Source organism: Silene latifolia, chromosome Y (assembly GCF_048544455.1).
Source record: "Silene latifolia isolate original U9 population chromosome Y, ASM4854445v1, whole genome shotgun sequence".
NCBI classification, from domain to species: Eukaryota; Viridiplantae; Streptophyta; class Magnoliopsida; order Caryophyllales; family Caryophyllaceae; genus Silene; species Silene latifolia.
This window is the reverse complement of record NC_133538.1, coordinates 42,765,584-42,792,433: the sequence shown is the minus strand read 5'-3', so window position 1 is coordinate 42,792,433 and position 26,850 is coordinate 42,765,584. Positions and strand designations below refer to the sequence as shown.

General features: G+C 35.2%; 1 protein-coding gene and 1 long non-coding RNA gene across 2 annotated transcripts; both read left to right on the top strand.

Annotated features, from left to right (window-relative positions):
• Window positions 1–11,986: 11,986 nt before the first annotated feature.
• On the top strand, window positions 11,987–12,325 carry LOC141627935 (secreted RxLR effector protein 161-like). The gene has a single exon (XM_074441129.1). It carries the CDS (start codon window positions 11,987–11,989, stop codon window positions 12,323–12,325), a length of 339 nt encoding a protein of 112 aa, XP_074297230.1.
• An 11,799-nt stretch (window positions 12,326–24,124) lies between these two features.
• LOC141627161 (uncharacterized) lies at window positions 24,125–24,939 on the top strand. Its single transcript, XR_012536720.1, has 2 exons — window positions 24,125–24,330; window positions 24,421–24,939. It is a non-coding gene; the product is annotated as an uncharacterized LOC141627161 (long non-coding RNA).
• Window positions 24,940–26,850: the final 1,911 nt, after the last annotated feature.

Genomic DNA, 26,850 nt, shown 5'->3' with positions numbered 1-26,850 from the left:
AAGGAGTAAAAAGGCGGCGTAGGGTTTTAAACATTTAGTTACGTAAATTCCTTGTTCGATACTAGAAAGCGTACTTCACAAGAAATTTGGGGCAAACTGTTTGGGCTAAAAATAGCGTAATAAAGAAAGCCCACTTAGTAAAATAAAGATTATAAAGAAGAGGGAAGGAGGAAGGGAGCCCGCGGTCAGGAAAAGGGGAGATGGGCTTGAGAAGGATCAAGAGCCCGCCGTGGAAGGTGCCCGCGTTAAGGAAAAGGGTGTCAGGGAGAAGTCAGGGAGAAGTTAGGGAGATCGGGGAGAATTGGTAAGGAAATTCGGATTTGGAAAGAAGTCCTTATGGAAGTAATATTCCCTTTCCATATTCAAGGTAGGACATATCTAGGGTTCTCACCCTATAAATAGCAAAGTAAGGAAATCAAGAAGGGCATTCATTCACTCATCCATATATTCATTCAAGATTATATTCAAGACAACCACATCACGGCATACCATTCACAAATATACTCTATACGAGATCTTGCAGGCTCCGATACCTAACGCCGACAAGATTAGCATAAACGTTATCATTGTAATCATCCTCCTATTCATATAGTGCAATACTTGGCAGGGTACCGTCCCTCCCGCGGTTGTTCCCACATTGGGTTTTCCGCGTCACCAAAATCTTACGTGTCAATTTACATTGCGCACTTTATTTCCCGTTTACTTATTGACATATAAATCATCATACAATCAACCAACGAATATAGACTACATTGACCCTAAATCGAGTTAGGTAAAAAAGACCTAAACAAACTACCCAAAAATATTGACAAGTATAAACTAGTAACTTATTAATATGAGCCCTTGAAAATAATACTAGTAATATTACTAACTTTTCTTAGTAATAATGTATACTAGAGAATTATTGTAGAGAGATAGAAGGAGTTTGTTCACATGCAAAATGAAATGTATTGTGTAAGAGAGGTAGTGTGAAGTAGTGAACAAATATATGGAGTGTGTAAGGAGGAAAAGGAAGTGGCGGGTGGAGTCATCAAGTGGACACATTTTTTTTGTCTTATAATTTTATCTTACATCACATGCAAAATCTAGTATAAGATATATATTATGGTAGTATACAAAATAAGGTAAAATGATTATGTGAGTAATCATCCATTACACTTATTTTACACGGTCCACATGACCATATACGGGTCCATGTTGGTTTTTATATTTGTCGCACAAATCCGTGTATTTTTCATTTTAAACATCGTATCATGTTTAAATGCTTCCATAATTAATTCGTCCAATTCACTCCGTAAATATACGTGTACCACTACACATATTATTTACGTACTAATATTAATCACATTAATCAATTAGTACTATTTTAGTAAATTAACAGTTAATTAACTAAAACCCATTTCCCAAAACTTATTATTTAATTATCGCATAATTAAATAATAACTGCCGCTCCTCGAGTTCGCAACTCGAAATCTCTCTAATAATAATCAACTAACCTCTTAGTCTATAAATTAAGGGACTAAATAAATTGTATCTCATACAATTAATTAGTTATCAATTGGGGTTCGTTCCTTTAGGTGTGACCGAAAGGGGTCGATTGATCACCACGTAGTCTCACGACAATAACGTCAAACTCTAGTCACCAACCGTTATCGATTTACGTTAATCAACTGACGAGGATCAAATAATTAAATATATGATGATATTCTATTAATGAGATTTATTATGTTAACGCACTATTGTGGAGGACACTAACTCCAACAGTTCATATGTGATATGATTATACATAATTTTGTTTGTGTAATTTTATTTAATGATTTCTTATACATGTCTACTATTGTTCATATGTATATGTTGTATGAAGAATGTGGTGGAAATGGATGAATTGATTGGAAAAGATGGAGTGGCAATTGCATGAGAATATGAATTTTGTGATTATGAATATGTTTAGGTGACGAAGTGTATTTGTAATATTGTTGTATTAGTAACATGGAAATAGGATTTGTAATGTATGAGTATGTTTTGTTTACGAAAAGTGATAGAATAAAAGCATGTGGGTAAGTCGTGATTGGCAAGTTAAATAAATTATTTGCATGATGAATGTTGTTGCTTCGCTTTCGAAAATAGTAACATGTGATTAGGACTACTGGTTTTATGAGTATTGGGTTGTTTTTGTTTACCTTGTTGTCGTTTAAGTTGTTTGGAAGTAAAATCAAGTAGTTGTGTTTTTCGGTTATAAAGAGGTTGCCTTTAAACTGTTATAACTTTAGATGTATAAATTATTTTAATGTGATTCCAATTGGAGGTGCTTGTTCTTTTACGATTCTAACGATAGGTCACACGCCCAAACGACCAAGAAATGAGTGAGTTATGGCTGTTTTACGAAAACTGGACAGTGCTGAGAAATGCGTAGGTACTAGATCGAGTAGCCTTGGTACTCGATCGAGTAGGCGGCACTCGATCGAGTACGTTAGTTACTCGATCGAGTAGCCCTGTTGATTTGTTTTACGTGCTTATGATCTTCACCTACTCGATCGAGTAAGTCCCTTACTCGTTCGAGTGGCCTGTACTCGATCTAGTGACCCCTGTTTTGGGTCATATGCCTATCTTTTGACTTCGTTGCATATTATGTTTAATTCAAAGGTGTTATTTTGCTTCTTTGGGCATTGTTTTACATGTATGTTGGTCTTGACGCGTAAGTTACCCAATCTTGTGGCGTAGTGAGTGGCACCTGTGGTGAGTATGAATTCGGTGGGAGGACATGAGTTATATGTGGTTGCGATAGATAGTGGAAAAAGAAAAAGAAGATCGTTATGGCTTAATTGAGACATAGAGCATATTTTCTGAGATGAGATGAGATGAGTGATATGATTGTGTATTGAGTAACGTAAAAGTAAGTGAATATGGGCAAGGGATGATGTGAGTCTAAGGAACGTGAGAATGAAAGGATTGAGAGTAAGGATGTGGATAGTAGCAACTTGAGATGTATAAAGAAGTATGGAGGGAGATGGTTAGGAGTCGTGTGGGTTAAGAATATACATAGTCAAAGTTCGTTTTAAAGGGGTTGAGAAGAGTGGTGTATAGTGAACTTTTTGGAGACATGTCGCGAGGTGGATTTGTAGACAGTGAGTGAATTTGGGAGATTTGGTCTATTAAGAGGTGAAACTATTGTGGGATTTCCTTGGGCAATTAGCGGTATGAAAGGAATTTTGATTTCTAGAGATGTAAAAAAAAAAAAAAAAAGGGGAAATGCAATTGTTTGAACATTAAACGTTGATTCTATGGATAGATTAGTGGCAAGTGTGAGTGATAGCATTATAAGAGAAGATCCATGGTAAGAAAGAGTGAGATGATATCGATATAAAATAATGATATGTGAGTCTTGGAGCAATGGGAAAGTAACCGGAACACTAAAGAGTTAGGTAGAAGTGATAAGAAGTTGAATAGTTAATTGATTTTGTCAAGTGTAAAAGAAAAGAATGAGGGGAGTAAAACTAGGAAAATGTTGACCGGAGTTATGTGACTTAAAAGTAAGGAATCTTCGAGATGTATGATACTATCAAGAGTAAGTAAATTAATGGTTATACAGAAGTTTCAGGACAACATGATTAATCATGAGTTTCGAGGAATTCAGGGAGTAAGATTATACCATTATTCGTGATTTTCATTCCTCTATAATTTGAGATCACATTTGATATATTTTGGAGTTTATTTTAGTTTTACTATCATATGCACATCATATAATTGACATGTTCATAACAATAGAATATTCACATGCATTACATAGTTGACATATTCATATAAATCAAACTTCTTATTTTCAAATTAAAACTCACATACTCACCCAATTAATAAACATATTCACACAATATGATAAACATATTCACAAATACATATTCATAGTAATGACAAATACATAGAGGTTATCATAAATAATAATCTAACATAACATAACATATATTCACAAAGTATAACTACATATTCATAAAATATAATTACGTATTCATCGCATATAGATTACATATACGCAAAACATAAACCTCATATTCACAATATATAACATCTGAATCTATAACTTATTTATATTTTGTGAATGTCGATATCTTCATTTGTGGACTCGTTCAAATAAACGGAATAATAATCATGAACGTTTTGCTTCATAGACAATAGCAAAGCAAAGAATGCAAAATAATTTGGCCAAAAGACATGAAATTTACGTAATTGAGTAGTAATATTCCCCTTTTATTTTTTGGTAACTTTTACTCTTATTATATTCATCCCTCTCTCCTATCATCAAACCCCACACAACTCTTTTACTCTTATTTTATTACTTTCCTTAATGTTTTGGCCCCACAACTCCTTATTTAACTCTTAATAATCCATCACTCTCTCTTATCACCAACCCCACCAATGTCCTTTATTCATTTTTTGTAGTATTCCTTAAATATCGTGCCAAAGACAAAGGGGAACATTATAGCGAACTGGATTTCATACCCGTGCGATGCACGGTAATTAAATACTGTTGGTAAAAGATGTAAGTGCTTGCATGAGAAAACCTAAATTGTTGGTCAAAAATTATGGCAGGGTATTGTTGCATACAATTAGTGTTTACGAAAAAGTGAATTACTCTAATAGATTTATTTTCCCAAATATTATTTTTTTATGAACCTAATTGAATTATTTTAAGTGAGTTAATTATTTAAAATAAAATAGTGTTTTTAGAAACATGGAGTCTCTAGTTGCTCGAAAAATGGCTCTTGCTCTTTTTCATATATACTTTACCATAATCATATAGATCTAGCTTAATGGTTAAGACGTAAGTATAGTGACAATGATCGCGGATTCGTCTCAATGTGTGAAGATCACAATACAAAGACCATAATACAGACTATTTATTATATGAAGTAAAGCCACTCTTTTTTTTTTGTTTTTTCTAAGTTCATCACTCAACTAAACTTATAATTGTTATAAATATTCAATTAAAATATGAGATGTAAATCACTGCACATTAACCTATCTTATTTTACAAAAGAAGCCTAACCAAAGACGTCTCTTCCAAAGATGAATAATTTCTACAATTTGATGATAATGATTCAATGATATTAGTAATGCTATTGATATTAGGATTCTTGCATTAGCCAATCTCACTAATCTAATGAGTCTGATAGTCACTGGCCATTACCAATTTCACATTTGAAGGATAGCTTTTATTAACAACAATCAATTAATTTTTTAGATATACTGCATATCACAGAAAGTTAAACTTTATACATATTTTGGCTAATTGACTATAGGTGTAAAGCTCTTAAGCTGCTAGCCATACATAATAATTACTCCGTATTAAGGAGTTAGCATACAAAGTCAAAACTATATCCGAAGCTTGACTGTATACTCGTACTTATATCTAATCTACGTAGTTTACAATTCTTGGGACAAATAATAATTTTTTAATTTGGATAAAATCTCAACAACTAATATTATTTTATAATTTAGATGTTTTCAAAAAGAAATTTATAATTGAGAATTTGAGATGGTTTGAAAGACTTGGAGACTAAAAATACTCTTAAGAACCTTTAAACATAATTCCAAGGCAAGTATATTTCTCTTGTTTGGCTCTTGGAATCACATCCAGAAGTGGTCACCTACTTCATGGTCCTCAACCGTTTCTCTTACCTCTATTGAAACATACTCCGTAATGGTTTCATGTTCTTTCATCGATCGGTTATATTTGTCTTCGTTCGTATATGTTTTCAAAAAAAAAATTATAATTGAGAATTTGAGATGGTTTGAAAGACTTGGAGACTAAAAATACTCTTAAGAACCTTTAAACATAATTCCAAGGCAAGTATATTTCTCTTGTTTGGCTCTTGAAATCACATCCAGAAGTGGTCACCTACTTCATTGTCCTCAACCGTTTCTCTTACCTCTATTGAAACATACTCCGTAATGGTTTCATGTTCTTTCATCGATCGGTTATATTTGTCTTCGTTCGTATCTCTTTTTCCAATTATAGTATCCCTCAAATAAACATAATCAAACTAAGTTAACGTCTATATAACTGTTATTCCCTTCTTCACAGTCATTTATTTGATTATTTTATTTTAGGTGTGTCGGACAATCGTTCACCTTTTTATTTTAAGAGAGAAACAAACGACCAACAGGCGACGGAATATTTGACATGCCTCATGCATATCATTCATTAATAAAAAGCATCTCCCTCGTATCATCTCAGCTTTAGCTTGGGATAGAATATGATATTTTCTATAATGAAAAAACATAACATCAAATTAACGATTCAAACTTTTTTTTCACTATAGCCAAGCAAAAATAGATGATGACTCTCTACTTATTCGATATAAGTGTACGATGCATTGTGTGAAGTAACTCCCAATCCTTCAACTTGTATTTCTGCATATAAAAAACAACAAACAAAATGATCTTTAGAATTTCAATAAAAGACACAACAACATGATAATAATGAAATACAAATTAATACAGTAGCATGGAAAATACACCTCTTTAAATTTATTCCCTGTTAGAATATTTAATAATATTCGAGTGGCCTATGTGTTTCGGGTTTAAATAAAAGTTAATTTAATATTAAATATTACGGGACTTTAATATAAAAGACGACACCGTGATGGATCGGTCTCGATTAAATGTAATTAAAGTTCGGGAATTATTATTCCCTCTTACCTTACCCTAATAAGTCGTCTTTCACGAAAAGGTACGATCGGGTTTGTTTTTGCGAAAAGGTACGTAACCCATTATATAAATAAGAGGATCTACGTGACAGAAATTATGATACAGAAACAATTTTCCTGACAAAACAAAACAACGTACGATTAAGAAAGTGAAAGGGAAAGTCAGTTTCTTCCTCCATCATCTAAGGAACATTAAAGAAAGGGTTAAGGAGGAGAATCAATTGGTTTATACTTCTTATTATTGAATTGATTGCGTCTGTAAGACATGGACCAAGGTTAGTCTTTTATTCCGTCTTTATAATTGTATTAGGGTTGAATTAATTCAAGTCTATATGTTCTTGGGACTGATTTCATTATTGAAATCGTAAAGTTAATCTTACATTTGGTATCAGAGCGGTATAGTCTTGATTAATTTACAATAAAAAAAAATTTACTGCCATTATTTTTTTTCATCAGTGTATTTATGAGAAATCATGCACGTATACATGAATTGAATTTTTTGTACAAGAAGTTTTTGTGATTGTAGTGGATTATGTAGAACCATGTTGAATTATAATATACTGGGTATTGTTTGGTATGCATTATGGTAAAAGTTGTTGCAATCACAGTATGACAAAATTAAAGGTTACAATTAAACGATGAATGTTTAAAATTTGTTATCTTATGACCATATTAACGGCTTCCGTTGCATATGTATTTGACTTGTCCCTTCAAGACTAATGGATTCTTTCAAGTACTATTAATTGATTATAATAATTATGTGTTTATTCATATGGTTAAGAATGCAGAACCATGAAAAGTTCTTATTGGTACGGTATTTCCTTAGAAATTCTTGTATTAATAGTAATGGCAATTGGTTTGTTGTTTTAATATGCACCACAACATAATTGATAGTAATGACGAGTGTTTATTGTATTGATACTTACTCTCGATAATTGTTTATGCATTTTTTAATGATGTGACAGTCTTGCGTTGATTAGAGTTCCATTCCTTTTCACCCATATATGCATACATACGGCATAAAGTATATGTATAATATGTATTGTTTCAAATGATTGGTTATGCATATATAGACAAAAGACATGCATGACAGTACTCCACATTGTTCATTTAAAGTTTTTTTTTATGGACCATGATAATAGTTTTGGTTATTCATTGTCTTTTCACGCAAAGCAAAGTATAGATAAAAGACATAAGAATATGGTCAGTATATAGGCACTTCTTATAATGGGTATTTAGTGTTATGAAGTGTTAACACATTGAAAGATAATATACCGATATAGTTTAAATGTTTATTTTATATATTACATGTTAGTCACCAAAGTGGCCTTGTTATATTACATTTAGACATTTGAAATTAAAGTTTTAATTGATCATGATTAAAAGAGATGGTTAAATGACATTATAGTTTGATTGATCAATTATTTTTTGTCATCTATATTTTGGGAGATCACCCAAAGCTGGGTCATTAAATATAGTTGATAATATGAAAGGATTAATTATTCATAAAGTGGGTCTAATAGTATGTATATCCAAAGATAGCATTCTTATTTGATTCATGTGTGTTATAATTAATTGTTAAAGTATACAATAACATCAATGATGGTTACTTGTATTTAAGTGTTGTCCAAAGGTCATTTAAATACATGTATAAAAGTTTATATAATTTTATTTGAATCTGTATGATAGTTTTTCAAAGCACTAATTGGTAACATGTATAAATGTTTGCAAAGATCTCCAAATTTGTTTGCATCTCCGACGACTTTTTGAAAGTTCAATGGGCTTAATTATGATGAGTGGGCCTTTAAAGATCCAAAGTATACATCGGGTATAATGGCTTTGGACATTGCCATCCCGATGAGATGAGGTACCAACAAAAATTACACCGAAAGCTCCGGTTCGAAAAGTGTCATTATCAGGCTTGGGAGAAATCTACCAGGTTGGGTTTACACCTCATGAGGATGACAATGGCTGATAACGTTAAGCCCTCCATGCCTAAAACAGAGAAAGCAAGGGAATTAATGCTTAAAGTAAAGGAGTGTTCATAGTCGGATTTAGCTGATAAGTCAATTGTTGGTAGTTTAATGAGTGAGTTAACTACTAAAAGGTTTGACTGGTCTCAACCGATTCATGATCATGTGACACACATGTCTAACCTGGCAGCAAAGTTGAAGACTTTAGGAATGGACGTAAGTGATACTTTTTTGGTCCAATTCATCATTAACTCTCTACCTTATGAGTTTGGCCAGTTTCAGGTGAACTATAACACCATTAAAGATAAATGGAACTATCAAGAGTGAAAAGCCATGCTTATACAGGAGGAGGGGAGATTAAAGAAGATGAAAGATCAAGCTGTTCATTTCTTGAGTCATGATGGTGCCAGCAGCAGCAAGGCTAAACCGAGTAAGAAGGGTAAAAATGGTAAGAAGGGAAAGTCTTTCTTTAAAGGACCTGAAAGTGCGATCCAGAAAGAAAAGAAGTGTCACTTTTGCAAGAAACCTGGACACTTCAAGAAGGATTGTCCTAAAAGAAAGGCATGGTTCGAAAAGAAAGGTAAACATTATAGTCTTGTTTGCTTTGAATCAAATCTTATAGAAGTACCTAGTAATACTTGGTGGTTAGATTCTGGTGCAACTACTCATATTTCTCACATTAAACAGGGATATCGTATGATCTAGCCCATAAGAGGAGCTGAACAGTTTGTATCCATGGGAAACAGGATGAAAGTACGCATTGAGGGCATTGGGACTTACAGATTAATCTTAGACACTGGTTGTCATATAGATCTTACAGATTGTCTCTATGTACCTGATTGTGCTCGAAATCTTGTATCATTAAGTAGATTGGATAATTTAGGTTTTCACTTTAAGTTTGGACATGGTGTATTTTCTATGTACCGTAATGAATACTTTTATGGTTGTGGTACTTTGATTGATTCACTTTATAGGTTCAATCTTGATGTTAAATTTTCTGATTCCCTATTTTATGTTGAGAGTCAAGGTATTAAACGTAGTGCATCGAATGAAAAATCAGCTTACTTGTGGCATCAAAGGCTGGGTCACATATCCAAAGAAAGGTTAACGAGGTTGGTAAAAGATGAAATTATACCTCAATTGGATTTTAGTGATTTAGATGTGTGTGTAGATTGCATTAAAGGTAAGCAGACTAAACATACAGTAAAGAAATCAGCTACAAGGAGCTCTCAGCTATTAGAGATTATACACACCGATATATGTGAACCTTTTGACACTCCATCCTGGAGTGGTGAAAAGTACTTTATCACTTTTATATATGATTTATCGTGGTATGGTTTTACTTATTTGTTGCATGAAAAGGCTCATTCTGTGGATGTCCTTGAGATATTCATAAATGAGGTGGAAAGGCAGCTGGAAAAGAAAGTGAAAATTGTGAGATCGGATAGAGGTGGTGAGTTTTATGGAAGGTTTACTGAAAATGGACAATGTCCTGGTCCATTTGCAAAGTTACTTAAAAGTAGGGGTATTTGTGCACAGTATACAATGCCCGGTACACCTCAGCAGAACGGTGTTGCCGAAAGGCGGAATCGTACTTTAATGGAAATGGTTAGGAGCATGTTAAGTAATTGTTCTTTACTTATTTCACTATGGATTTATGCATTAAAGACAGCAACCTATGTTTTAAATCGGGTTCCTAGTAAAGCAGTTCCTAAGACTCCTTATGAACTGTGGACGGGAAGGAAAACGAGTTTAAGACATCTTCGAGTTTGGGGTTGCCCAGCTGAAGTAAGGTTGTATAACCCAAATGAAAAGAAGCTAGATCCTAGGACAGTCAGTTGTTATTTCATTGGCTATCCTGAAAAGTCAAAGGGATATAGATTTTACTGTCCTAATCACAGTACGAGAATAGTAGAGACTGGAAATGCTAGATTCATTAAGAACGGTCAAACTAGTGGGAGCATTGAACCACGAAATGTGGACATTAAAGAAATTCAGGTTGAAGTTTCTTCTACTGAAGTTGCACGTGAAATTGTTGTACCAATCGTGTCGTCACAGTCAAACGACATAATAGGACAACAACGAAATGAGGTGCAAAACCCACAAAATGACAATAACAATGATGATCAAGTCACAATTCAAGGGGAGAATAATATGTCACGTGAACAGTCAAGGCAACCTGTAAGGCGAAGAAGGGTAGTCAATGTTCCAGAGGAACAGTTAAGGCGATCTATAAGAGAAAGAAGATCAGCCATCCCAGATGACTACGAGACATATAACGTTGAATGTGACTTGAGCATTAGTGAGGATCCCGTCTCATTCCGTAAGGCCATGGAAAGTGATAATTCTGAAAAGTGGTTAATTGCCATGAAAGAGGAGATGAAATCTATGGATGACAACAAAGTATGAGACTTAGTAGTGTTACCCGAGGGTTCTAAGACCGTTGGGTCGAGATGGGTCTATAAGACCAAAAGGGACTCTAAAGGTAACATTGAAAGGTATAAGGCTCGACTTGTTGCCAAAGGTTTTACTCAGAAAGACGGTATTGACTATAAAGAAACTTTCTCTCTGGTGTCAAAGAAAGATTCTTTAAGAATTGTCTTGGCTTTGGTAGCTCATTATGATCTAGAGCTTCACCAAATGGATGTAAAGACCGCTTTTCTAAACGGTGAGCTTGAGGAAGAAGTATATATGGACCAACCTGAGGGATTTGCATCCCCGGGTAATGAAGATAAGGTGTGTAGGCTGAGGAAGTCGATATATGGACTAAAACAAGCTTCTAGACAATGGTGTTTAAAGTTTAATAATACCATCACGTCATATGGGTTTGTAGAGATTACCGTCGACCGGTGTATCTACATTAAGATCAGTGGGAGCAGATTTGTTATTTTAGTCTTATATGTTGATGATATTTTACTTGCTGCGAATGATCTAGGAATGTTGCATGATGTAAAGAAATATTTATCTAAGAACTTTGAAATGAAAGATATGGGTGAGGCATCCTATGTGATCGGAATTGAAATTTTCCGTAATAGATCACAAGGATTTTTAGGGTTGTCTCAGAAAGCTTACATTGACAAAGTTTTAGAGAGATATAGAATGAATGAATGCTCCGCAGGGATAGTTCCTATACAGAAAGGGGACAAATTTAGCAAAATGCAATGTCCCCGTAATGAGCTGGAATGAAAAGAAATGGAGAGAATTCCCTATGCATCTGTGGTTGGGAGTTTGAACTATGTTCGGACATGTACTCGACCGGATATCGCCTTGCTTTGTTGGAATGTTGGGTCGGTACCAAAGTAATCCTGGATGGACCACTGGAAAGCTGCGAAGAAGGTCCTTAGGTACTTACAAGGCACTAAGGAGCTCATGCTTACTTATAGAAGATCCGATCACCTTGAGGTGATTGGTTATTCAGATTCAGATTATGCCGGATGTGTTGATAGTAGAAAATCAACAATTGGCTACTTGTTCCTTTTAGCTGAAGGGGCAGTATCATGGAAAAGTGGGAAGCAGTCTGTCATTGCTACTTCTACTATGGAAGTCGAATTTGTGGCATGCTTTGAGGCCACTATTCATGCATTGTGGTTGCGAAACTTTATCTCGGGACTTGGGATTGTCGATAGTATTGTCAAGCCGTTATTGTGACAATTTTGCAGCCGTCTTCTTCTCTAAGAACGATAAATACTCCAAGGGTGCTAAGCACATGGAATTAAAGTTCTTATCGGTCAAAGAGGAGGTACAGAAGCAAAGATTGCCATTTGAGCATATTAGAACGGATAAAATGGTAGCAGATCCATTAACTAAGGGATTACCACCCAAGGCGTTCATTGGCCATGTAGAACGCATGGGTGTTGTATCAAAGGCCTTGTTATTACAAAGTTAATATGCTTGTAATATGCTTGTAAATAATATGACATCTAGAATTCACTTATAGTATTGTTTCTGTTATAATAGACATGTTAATCATTATAGTATATGTATACATTACAGTTATTAGATTACATGTGACTAATTGTGAGAATTAAAGTTCTTCTCAAATTAAAGTTTTACCTAGATTTGGAATTGATTTGTGATACATGGAAGGAATCATGTCGATTAGTAAATGACGTGTGACCGCCATGATCCAATTAGTTCTATTTCGATTAAGTATATAAAGGTTAGTAAGCTAGACATAAAAGTGCACATTATAGTAATTGAACCATCAAGTCAACACAAAGGCCAAGTGGGAGAATGTTAGAAAATTTAATAATATTCGAGTGGCCTATGTGTTTTGGGTTTAAATAAAAGTTAAGTTAATATTAAATATTACGAGACTTTAATATAAAAGACGACAACGTGATGGATCAGTCTCGATTAAATGCAATTAAAGTTCGGGAATTATTATTCCCTCTTACCTTACCCTAATAAGTCGTCTTTCACGAAAAGGTACGATCGGGTTTGTTTTTGCGAAAAGGTACGTAACCCATTATATAAATAAGAGGATCTACGTGACAGAAATTATGATACAGAAACAATTTTCCTGACAAAACAAAACAACGTACGATTAAGAAAGTGAAAGGGAAAGTCAGTTTCTTCCTCCATCATCTAAGGAACATTAAAGAAAGGGTTAAGGAGGAGAATCAATTGGTTTATACTTCTTATTATTGAATTGATTGCGTATGTAAGACATGGACCAAGGTTAGTCTTTTATTCCGTCTTTATAATTATATTAGGGTTGAATTAATTCAAGTCTATATGTTCTTGGGACTGATTTCATTATTGAAATCGTAAAGTTAATCTTACATTCCCATCATGCTAAGACTATATTTGGCTATTTGCCACTCCTGCGTACATTTATTTTGTCGTCCATCTGAAACAATGGTAAAATATAGAATCAAAAGGTCTAATATTCTATGAAGGTAACGCAAATAATAGCAAATTAATTAATTGTTGAACCTACAAACAAACAATAACAAACACAAAGATTAGTTAGCCGGTTAATCTCTGAATTTTTGAAAGCCTCTTTTATAGTAGCTTAGTTTTGTTATCTTTAGAATACCTCATGTGGACAAATTCAATCCAAAGCCAACTTTTATATTATGTGATAATAAAGAGATATACTCGTATAGCATATTGATGCCTAATAGGATTCAAGTTGGTCCATTATTTTTTTTAGTAGTTATCCAAAAGATTATCATTTTTCTAATTCAAAATTGTAAAAGATTATTATTTTTATAATTAAATTGTAAATTAAATTAAAATTGTAAATTAAGTGGTTTATCAAATTTGGAGACTATCACATGCTCTGAAAAAACCCTCTTTTATACTCCCTCCGTCCCGGTCAATTGTTGTCCTTTTGTTTTGGCACAAAGACCAAGGAAAGAGGAAAAGACCAATAACTAAATGACAAGTGGAACAAATTGAATGAGAATGATCAAATTACTCATCAAGTTCATTCTTAAAATAGAAAGGACAACAAATGACTGAGACACTCAAAAATGAAAAAGGACAACAAATGACCGGGACAGATAGAGTATATATACATTGATTGAAGGGAGTATTAGATTAATCAATTCTAATTGTAAGATAATACCTCTGGAGAAGAAGTTCAAAGTAAAACTACACCAACTATATCAAGCAATTGAAATATGAAACTAAATATATAATTCCAAGTTGTATAAGATAGTCCAACGTGACTTCTTTTGACTTTCTAACGTGAAAACTACGAAGTATGCCGTAGAAATGTAGAAATAGCCTTCTGGAGCACATGTCCCATTATTTATTTACTTATTCTATTTTTATGTATCTCATTTATTTATTTACTTTTTTATTTTGAGAATATTTTTCAAGGATAATTTGATCATTAAGAGGCTTTTTATGTTCACTTGTCATTCATTAATAATATCTACAAACGGTCCCCTCAACTCACCTTGGTCTTTGTGTCAAATCAAAGATTATTGAGGCGTTATCTCAAATGCACCCGCTAAAGGCTCCAGGACCAGACGGTATGAACGCTCTTTTTTATCAAACATATTGGCATATTGTTGGTCCTTTGGTTCTCCGAACAGTCCTTAATATCTTAAATGGTGGGACGGTGCCGGAGGAGATAAATAGAACCTTTATCATTTTAATTCCAAAAAAGAAAGCGCCCGATAAAATGGTTGAGTTTCGCCCTATAAGCTTGTGCAATGTTATTTATAAATTAGTCTTGAAGGTTCTTGCTAATAGATTGAAGCGCTTCTTGGGAGATATTGTGTCGGAAAACCAAAGTGCCTTTACGCCTGGAAGATTAATTACGGACAATATGCTTGTAGCTTTCGAATTATTTCACTACATGAAGAATACGAGACAAGGAGAGGGACACATGGCGTTGAAGCTAGACATGTCCAAGGCTTATGATCGGGTTGAATGAGATTTCCTTGAGCGGGTGATGAGTCGGATGGGCTTTGATGAGAGATGGGCTGGGCGAGTGATGCAATGTGTAAGGACGGTCTCATTTTCAGTCCTTATAAATGGGACACCGTCAGAAGTTTTCTATCCACAGCGAGGACTGAGACAAGGCGACCCTTTATCACCTTATCTGTTTATTCTTTGTGCGGAGGTGTTGTCCGGTGAATTAAGGAGGGCGATGGAGAATGGTGCTATTCGTGGAGTGCGGGTGGCTGCTAAAGCCCCGATGGTTTTTCATTTATTTTTCGCAGACGATAGCCTCATTTTTACGCGAGCAAATGTGGGAGAAGCCGAGAAGGTACGCGAGATCCCCCACCGATATGAGCAGGGGTCAGGGCAGCTGGTAAGTCTCGAAAAGACTACCATATCTTACAGTAAGTGTGTTAATGCGGGGAGGAGGATGGAAATCACGAATAAACTTGGGGTGCGTGAGGTTGCGGAGCAAGAAAAGTACATTGGTTTACCCACTGCGGTTGGGCATTCGAAGAGAAACATTACCATTGCGATTCGAGATAAACTATCGAAAAAACTTCAAGGGTGGCGGGGATTATTACTCTCGAAAGCGGGGAGGGAGGTATTGATTAAAGCGGTTGCCGAATCTATCCCTACATATGCTATAAGTATTTTCAAAATACTTTTTTGTGATAGTTTAAGGTCTCTTATTCCGGGCTTTTGGTGGGGATCCAAAGATGGTAAACGGAAAATTCCTTGGATAGCGTGGAAGAAGCTTTGTGCACCCAAGTGTCAGGGAGGGTTGGGATTTCGAGACCTACATAAGTTCAATATGGCGTTGCTCGGGAAACAGGTCTGGAGATTGCTTACAAATAGGGAGTGCTTGATGGCTCGGGTTCTTTTGGGTAAATACTGTGCGAATGGGTCCTTTTTGAGTGCGGAATTGGGGAGAAACCCAAGCTACACATGGCGAGGTATATGGGAGGCTAGGGAGGTGGTTCTCAAGGGAGTGAGACGGAGAGTTGGTGACGGGCTTAGCACGAAAGTATGGAAGGATCCTTGGATACCGAGGACCCAAACTCGACGAGTCCTTTCGCCTAGAGGACAGGCTGATGCAGACATGGTGGTGGCGAAATTGATGGAGCTTAGTGGTAGGAGATGGAATTAGCACATCCTAAGAAATTTATTTCTCCCATTCGAACAGGAGCGCATTATGGAGATTCGAATTAGCGAGAATGGACCGGTGGATAGCTGGTGTTGGGACCCGGAAAAGGATGGATGTTACACCGTCAAATCTGCATATCGGCTGCTTGCACAAGAGGATTGGGAAATGCCATCAGGATCCTCGAATGACGAGGAGCGACGATTTTGAAACATGATTTGGAGCACCCCGGTTTTACCTCGTATTAAATCCTTCATGTGGCAATTTTGCAACGAGGCTTTGGCAACAAAGAGTAACATTTCGAGGCGATTGTCGAGCTTGGAGGATATATGTCCAGTCTGCCGCGTAGAGTCAAAAACCCATATGCACATGATACGGGATTGTGGGGGTCTGGGAGGGTTATGGGATGGGTTGGCGATTGAGGGTGCGAAGGACAGAGGGTTTGAGCGGGTGAGGGAGTGGGTATGTGAGGTCTTACAGACGCTTGACAAGAGGGAGAGAGTGGTGTTCATGGTGGGTTGTTGGGCAGTGTGGGAGAGGCGAAACAAATGGGTGTTTGAGGACGAGCATAGGGGTATTGGTGAGGTGGTGACGAGGACGATGGATATGTGTAAGGAAATGGAGGAAGGGGATAGCTGCGTGGGGAAGGGGATGGGAGCAAAGGGAGATAAAGAAGGGAGGGGTAAGGGGTGGACGAAACCGGGTGAAGGCATGGTTAAAATCAATGTCGATGCGTTTGTCAAAGAGGGTGTGGGCACTGGGCTTGGGGTCGTGTGTAGGGACGCTAGAGGGGAGGTGACTTGGTTAGCGGTGGACCAGCGAAGGTGGGATAGGGAGCCCAAGGAAGCGGAAGCGGAGGCGCTGCTATTAGGGATGAAGGAAGCTGCTAGACGAGGATTGCGTGATATTATAATGGAGAGCGACTGCCAAGTTTTGATCAAGGCGTTGAGGACGAAGGAGCATGGCCGCAGCGATTACCATCTCATTTTAGACGATATTTATTCTGCCTGTAGCTCTTTTAATTCAGTGCAATGGTCTTTTGTTGGTAGGGAGTCGAATAAGGTCGCTCATGAGATTGCTCGATTGGCACCTTGGACTGTAGGGAAGCGGGAATGGTCGTATGGCTTTCCGGTTAACATGTTGTCTTGTGTTTCTGATGATTTATTAATGAAAGCTTAAACCTCTACGGAGGGATTTCAAAAAAAAAAAAAAAGACAGAGGGAGTAATACAGTAATACGAAGTATTCTACTTAAATATACAAGTTGATAACGAATTAAAGTGTTCCAATTAGCTGAAAAATGAGAAAATAATGATGAAAAAAATATTATAAGGTATATTTATGGTACTATATCGTCGAATACCCTAATCAATAAATATATATTACGTAATATTTTCTTTCACTCGGTAAAATTTTAGGTACGTTTATGAGCACATCAAAGCAAAAGACAAGATGTCCAAACCCACATTATCGAACCACCAAAATGGACTTTCATCCTTACCAAATGGGCCAAATCCTTCTACATTAAACCAGCACTGGCCACTTCGAGATAGCATTATTTATAGTTAGAGTTGGCAAATCTGACCCGACTCGACCCGAATTCGAGCAAATCCGACTCAACAGAACTCAAGAATATTCAACCCAAAACCGACCCGATGATGACCCATACCGACATGACCCGATGATTAGTGACCCGACCTGATTAAATTATGACCCAACAATTATTAAGCTTAATTATGATCAAAATGAAAGTGATTTTTGTGTTTAGATTGATGCGTTTGACTTAATAATGAAGTAATTGAACCAAATAATGGTTAAAAACAAAATTTAATGGTAAAAAGATTAAAGTAATGTGATACAGTAACAGGACCCGATAGTGACCCACTCAAACCCGATCCGACTTGATACATCATTTGACGCGAAATGACCCAACCCGACCCAAAAGGGTAGACTGACCGATATAACCCGAATTCGATATGATTCGGCTTGACTTGACCTAACCCAAATCCAATCCGACTGACCCAGTTGCCACCTCTACATATTACATGGCAAACACATATGACATACCTCCATCTGTTCTCGTGAATTGTTCGTGTATTTAAGAAAAATTACAAATAACCACCATGTATTTCCGTTTTTTTACAAATTACCACCATGTATTTGCGTTTTTACGAATAACCCCCAAACTTTAATGTATATTCCCGAATCACCACCGTATTTTTACCCCGAGCATCGTTTTTCTTATTTCTCGACTTGTTAAGTGGCGATTTACGCGAAATTCCCAATTTACCCTCATTTACTTATTACAACATACTCATTACCCAAATACATTTCATTTTTTCCAATTCAATAACCTCCAAATTCACACCACAAATTTCCCCAATTATTTATGAATCTTCCATTGAGCCTCTTTCCATCTGCTAGTGTAGTGACCAAACATAACAAATACATGTGCATTCTTACTCAAGCACGTTGGGAAAAATCTGGAGGAATTAATTTAACAAAGGAAGAAGTTAATTTTTGTGACATAATAAGAGGAATTTAATAGAAATCAAGAGGAATCAAGAAGAATGTTTCTCGCCTAACTATTACTCCGTATTTCACATATTTTGATTGTTAACCGTTTTCAACGAATTTCAGAAGTGTAAAATAACCATGTACGGAAATACTAAGAGCTCAATAGATCTGGAATATTTTTGAATCTCCCAAACTTTTGTTCATCAATTTTATGTATGACTGAACACGGTCGAATTGGATGGAAGTAAAGCATCTGCAGATGTATATCTTTTGAAATAAAATGGGTTATATTTTCTGCTTATTTGATTTGAATTCATATTTTGAGTTGAAAATTGGATTGGGGAGATGAATTTCATCATTTGCATTGGGGGAAATTTATGATTGAGAAGAGGGTAATTAAACAAATTGGGGAAAATGAAATGTATTTGGGTAAGTATGTGTAATATGTAAATAAGGGTAATTTGGGAATTTCGCGTAAATTGTCACTTAATAAGTCGGAAAATAAGAAAAACGAAGCTCAGGGTAAAAATACGGTGGTGATTCGGGAATATACATTAAAGTTTGGGGGTTATTTGTAAAAATGCAAATACGTGGTGGTAATTTGTAAAAAGACGCAAATACGTGGTGGTTATTTGTAATTTTCTCTGTATTTAATTTAGATCTTTGTCTAAATGAGTTATTTATCTTTCTTTTTCACACAAAGTTTTAAGACTTTGTGATGAAACAAAATATGAAATTTTTACTTTCTTTGTTATACTTTCTGATAAAGACTTACTTGCTCATGGGTGTTGAAGATGAGAGGCTTTTGGTAACGGAAAAATAAAAATATACATCTTTCATTTCGGTCAATAGTTTATCTTTGATTTTGGCACAAAGATTAATAAAAGTGGAGAAATCTGTTGCAGATATAATAATTGGATGACAAGTGAATCAAGATGAAGGGCGAAAATGGTAGATAACCCATTTACAGTATATATAAACTTGTATCACTTACTTTATTCTGGTCTGTAGGTCATCTCCTCGGGATCGGTTCATTGTAACTTCTTCGGATTCGATCTCACGCACCCCTGTTACTCAACATGTCCGGGCTTCCTCTGTTTTTGCTGCATCAACGAAAGTTCTACTTCTCAATATGTATCGAGCTTATTCTGCGTCACTACCATCCGTTTCATTCCAAGTTCAAAAAAATTATCTTCTGTTCTGGCCTCCACAGCGCCAGTACCAATCGAATTGCGTCACTCACTGTGCACAATTCGTAGTTTCCTTCGTAGATATGTGCACTGGTCAGTAAGCTTTGCTACTGGCTGATGTTGTAATTGTTCTTAACTCTTTGTTTGGTTTGTTTACATATATAATAGATATAATGCCCGTGCGATGCACGGGCCAATTTGTAATATCCTGTGATTTATGATTCGTATTATGATGACTGCATATGATTTAATGGACCCCATCTTTTAATATACGGAGTATAATTTAAGACCATGTTTTTTTCTGCTGAAAAGAGTTGAACTTAACTGAACTCAAATCAATAGAGTTGAACTAAGATGAGCTGAACTAAACTAAAATGAGCTAAAATTAAGTACAAAAGAATATGGTCTAATTCTTAATGAATCAAAACTCATATCAGGCTCAACTTTAATTCTAAGGGGCTGAGTTTAACTAACTTACATACGTTATCCTAAAAATTCTATTTGGATTTACATGATTTGAAGAGTGTTAAACTTATACACCGAATTTCATTGTTGGTCGTAAAAGTGTTCCAATTATACTTCACCACAAGGCAAAATGAATCCTCTCTATTTTTTTTTTCTCTTCATTTCCTATCACAAAACGTTACTCCACCCCAAAGGATGTACGTAAATCTAATTCATACAAATCCCATTTTCTCGTTACCAATATCATAGCTTGATCCATCTTTCTTTCTTTCTTTCTTCTTCTTTATTATTATTTTTTTTTTTAATATAGTAGATAAAATTGGTTAACCACTAATATCATTTAGGCTTTCCCCATAATTCCGCATATGATGGGTATATTGTTTATCGCAAATTTTTATTTAAGGCGGGTAAATCAGTTTTAAATTTAAGACTGATCAAGGAGTTAGAATAAAATAAAACCTATACATAAGAAAAAATAACGGATTTGTCTTATATGCACGTGTGAGATGATAATATTTAACCTCTTTTAATATTTAGAGGAATACATTCGTTTTAAGAGAGACTAAATGATTGTTTATTTCCCACCCTCCAAAAGTATGATATATTATGACTAAAATAATAATCTATATGCTTTTGTGAATGACTTTTGAGCGATATTAGAGAGTCAAACTTTATATGCTATTCATGGAAATAAAATAATGGAAAATAGATAAGATAAAAAAAAAGTTTGTGTTTCCGAAATTTGCAGTTGTACAAATCCTATCAAATACTCCATAATACAATATGTATTAGTTATTATTATTATTACTATATGCCATTGAGGATTTGTATATCTCATATAAATAAAAATGTATAAAAAAACATTTACGTACACAGAATGCCGTTGTACTTCGTATGAAAAGAGTAGCAATTAGCTACATAACGTGATGATAAGAGTAGCAATTAGTTACATAACGTGATGATTAGTTACTTCGATTCCAGTAGGAGTTTAATTGGTGATTAATAAATTAATTAATTAAAAAAGTTTTCTTTTTCTTTTGTATTGAGATAAGTATATAAATCCAACTCAAATACTATTAGTCTATTAGCAATAAATATAGACGACTGTTAGAAGTTTGGTACTACTACAATGACAAAATTTATCTATACATATATCAAAAATATAACTCTAATATCGTTTCAAGTATAATCTAAAAATTGGATTATCTGTAATCGTTAGGAAAAAACATCAAATCTACTTTTAATTATATTAAAACTTGCTTAGAGTATTTTAGCAAATGGTTGAGAATGTCAACTAATCTCAATATGACCATGTTTGGTTCCGTACTTGAAAAATTAATAATCACAATAATAATTGTCTTATGCAAAATGGAAACCATAGCAATCAATTTGACACAAACTCGCAAAAGTAAGTTACTCATTATACCATCCGTAACTCACTATACCAATTACCATCCGTAACTCTTGGTTCATATTGTGAAACATAAAATTGACAAACATGCGTGTAACATTAAAAGAAGTACTTTTATCTCAACAAAATACATAAAAACTTTATGAAAAATACGAAACAATAATAATAATAATAATAATATTAAACACTTTCCAACATTTGTTCTCCTTTTAAAGAATTGTAGTTTGTAGGTATTCAAAAATATGAATCCCTCCCATCACTAAGAAGTTGTTTTACATGTAATACTCCATAATAAATAACTAATGTCAAACATTACATCGATTAGACCTGAAAAAGATTAAAAAAAATTAATGGTTTTGCAAATACGATAATGTTGTATGGACCAGAAGTTACAAACCAGCCTATTGACTCAAGTAAATCGTTGTACCCTCTTAAATTATACCTTCAAAATAAAATCAAATACTCCATATTAGAGACTGAAAAAATAAATCACGGTAACAAAAGAAAAACATACATTAATAATGAGCATGCATAGGTGGTTGTTGGGGTCTTTGATAGGTAAAACGATTGATATAGGCAATTAGCCTATTACTACTAAAATTATTCATATTTATATTTCATGCCATTAAAATAAAAATAATAAAAAAATTATATTTTGAAATAAAGCTTAACGAACCTGACTTAATCCAAAGAAAAGCTTATATTCCTACGGCTAAATACAAACATTGAAGAAACTTTAATTTGAAGACTAAAGAATTTGATCTCAATCCTCTTAGGCAGTCGAAGCTCCAAAAATTGAACACCATATTCGGTATTTTAGTCATTCTTCGAATATATTTCCTGAGACACAAACAAAAAGTGCTTAATAAACAATTAAATATATACACCTAATAAATAAACAAATAAAAAACTTGAAACTATAACTTTTCTATATTAACTACCCATATATATAGTAGTACGGAGTTTGATTGATTGAAGCTACAAAAAAAAACCTAACGTGATTGATTAGTGTTTGTTTTAGTGTAGGATTGATATCATACCATAACAAACTATTATTTAATATCTTATATATTATCTCTTATTTCACTTGTTTATTAATTTATTGTTTCAAAGTTATTCCGGAAATTTGGACTCTCTATAATTGCTCGAAAAAAACTTCCTTTATTAATATAGATAGATAAAGCGAACATAAAGCGATCATTCTGTTATAGTTCCTGTTAAATCTATCACGTTTATCATTAAATCACATAAAATGATTACATTTATATTGTAACGTTCAATTGAGCACATTATCCTTTGTACCCATAAATTGATAATTTTATTATTAACATGTTACATCGATCCTATTTAGCATTAAATTGCATATAGTGATCATTTTATTGCAATGTTCAAATGTACTATCCCTTTTAAAATCACATATATAAAGCGATCATTTCAATCGTTCGCATTTGTTATTACGTTTATTTTCCTATCATAATTACATTATGTCTTATTTCGCATAACCATAAACCCTATTAACCTAAACCCTAAAACTTTATAAATCTTTAAATCCGAGACCCTAAACCCTATTAAACCTAAACCCTAAAACTTTTTAAATCCTTAAACCTGAAACCCTAAATCCTAAACTCGAAATCCTAAACCCAAAACCTAAGCCTTAAAAACCAATAACCTCTAAAACGCATATTTAATTTTGAACACGCGAAATTTTAATTTGAAGCTAAACACTAACCTGAAATCGTATGATTAAGATCACAAATGTTTGTATGGTTCGATTAATCATGGCAATGTATGTTTTAATAGCATCTTTTTTTAATTAATAACATATTATTTCTCTAATTAACTTATTGACATGTGTCCTAAGGGCACATATTAGAAAAACACTTTATATAATTCAATTAGGAACATTATTTTATCTCTACTAACGTTAGTTTTTTTTACTAATAATAACGTAAGACTTGTATTGGAGCACAAAGATTTGTATGATTCGATTTGGAGCACGAATGTCCGTATGATTCGATCAACATTTCGATTATTAACGTGATTTTTTCTCTACTGATGTCTACTTTTTATTACTAATAATAATAACGTAAGACTTGTATGATTTGATTAATAAACGTAAAACATGGGGCAAGGAGATTTGTAATTTGTATGATACGATTTGGAGCACAAATATTTGTCTATTTAGATTAATATTGTAAATTTTTCATCAATGACATTATATTTCTAGCATTCGATTAATAACGTCAATTTTTACCCGATTTTTACTCAACACAATACACTTCTTCCCATAATACCCCTGTCATTTGTACTACATTAATTAACATAAAAAAAAAAGGGAGAACACACAACGACATCCGGTTACCCCTCTCATATCAACCAACCACCACAAACCACCCCTATCAAAGCCCAATCATCCACGACCACCTAGCCCTAACCGCCGACCAATCCTTCGTACCGCCTTCTGCAGGCCAGAGCTCTGAGGAACAGCCCTCCGCCGACCGTCTTTGAATTTATTCGTTTAAATTGTTCGATTTCTTAAACTCATTGTTTTATTTCAATTTTTTAAGATTTAATCGGATTATCGATCACATTAATGCTTATTTCAATTTTATTAGATTTTAAATAGGGGTCGGATTCTTGAAGGTTGTTTCATGGTGGCAAAACTGCCGATTTGGCAGAGTTCTTGGCGGCTGACCAGAGGATCACGTGGTCGTCGTGTGCAGGCTAGGGTCTTTGGCGTGATAGGTCGCCGACGACGGAGATGTTGACGGCAGGGAGGTTTTCACCGCAGAGAGGTGTTTCACGGATTAAAATGTTATGTTCACGGCAAGCAGGGAGGTCTTGACCGCAATGGTTGTACACCATAAACTTTTCGATGAAGCATCACGATGGTGGCCAAAGGGTTCCCCGCGTGAGAAGTCACCGGAGCCGCTAGATGTTGGACGGCGAGGTGGAGGCAGTTTAAGCTTGGCATGGATGCATATTACCAATTACCAATTTTGTTATACCCAGTGTATAGTTGTATACTAACGACATATTACCAATTACCAATTTTGTTATACCCAGTGTATAGTTGTATACTAACGAACATGAGATAATGGAAAAAAAGGATTCCCAAAATGAACAAAATAAAAGTCGAAAATGATTCTATCTTAAATCTCACAGTCGCCACATGTCACAATATTATACGCGATGTATAAAAGATTCTATACACTGAGTGTAACCGTAGCCTTTTCGAGCTAACTATTCAAAGGAAAAAAAAATATAGAAAAGTAAGTAAGACAAAGCTAACTTTTAACTAATTTGGACAATATATACCGTTACGGTAGTTCATCACCAAAAAAATTAAATCTCTTACCGGAGCGTGTCTAAGGCAAGAGATGATCATTGTTCTTAGGCATGAAGTTGATCGAAACCACTTAATCGCTTAATTCTGGGTCAGAAGCAAATGTTAGTCTTTGTTGTTCAACTGCATTGTAAAAAGTCATTATCATAATAATTGTGCTTCATAATTTATACTACCTACAATGAAAAATAATAACGATCAAATCATGAGATAATATAATATTTATATAGTATGCACCAAAAAAATTGCATATAACCATCGATTAGAACAAACAAATGTCAAATATTCGGCAAGATATACATAATAAGCATATAAATTAGGAAACTTGTATGCATGCATACATGATATCATATCAATCAATATTTATAACAATAAGCAAAAAAGAAAAAGTAAATCCTTTCAAAATAGGTAACCACATAACTATTTGTGAAGTGTAGGCGAGGAGGGAGATGCTTGAAATTTGTTTATATACATTGTTCCGGGTGTAATTCCGGAGCAGGATTGTGACCACTTGAGCTTGTAGAATGATGTCGTTGCTCGTCTCTTACTTTCACTCTTTCCTGTAAAGGTGAACAAACTGAGGGCTCGGCTTGGGGCCGAGCGTACTCACTCCGACGCTCAAGTCAGTAAACTTAGAGAGGTAAGTTGTATGTTTAACTTGGCCAAGTAGATTGTAGAGAGATAAGGGAGTTTTTACCAGATATTCCAGTTGGTTTCTTAATGAGAGAGGTGGAGTATTTATAGACTTTCACCTTTTGTCACGTAGTGGCCAAGTGGCCAAGTGGCGTAACAGGTGGAAAGATCTGTCTTACCCTCGGCCGAGGGACCCATGATGCCGGCAGGCTGGTTGACTCCATGCCGAGGGGACGGATGCGAGTACACGGATATGCCTCTCGGCCGCTAGTTCCAAGCCGAGACCCAGTGACAGCCGATGTGCTTTGCCGGTTAGGGTCGTTTTTTCTCTTGACTTGTTGTCTTTTAGCTTTGACCTTGGTCAATATGTTGACTCGGTCAGCGGGTGCAGAATATGCCCCATCAATTTGCCCCCAGCGTAGTCTATGCCGTGGTATGGACCTTCGATGCGTGTTGAGCGTATTCTGCGCATGTCGAACTTCTTCCTCGGCTTGGTCCTATTCAGGCCGTACCATATCCCCCCTCCACATTGTTGTGTTATGGACATCGAATGTGGAAAAGAAAATGGCGCTGGCCGAGACCAAGGTTGGGAGTGCCGTGTGCTTTTGATTGCCCCCGACCGGTGCTGCCAAGCTTGGTTGATCAGATGGCTATTGGCAAGTAGATACCAAGGAGCGTGTCGAAGAAGATTTGTCAATGTATGTCGATTGACCTTCTGTGGCTGCATGCTTGACACGTGGCCTGATATTGATTGGTGGACGTTTTATGGGCTTTGCTCTGATTGGTCCACTGAATGGGCTTTGCTCTATAAATAGAGCAGTGTGCCCCTCATTTTGGTGTGCAAATTTCATTTTCAAGAAAAAATTTTCTCTCTTTAGTTTTCGAAGAGGTTTCTCTCTCTAATTTTTGAAGCGTTACTCGGCGTAACACTTTGTTTCAAGGTAAAAACAAATTCTTCCCCATCTTTTATTTGTTAAGTATTCGTTGCCACCATGTCTGCTGCTGACGCTCCGCCTAGTACCTCAACCCTGGGGGGCATTACTTGTGGCACGGTAAAGCCTGCTCG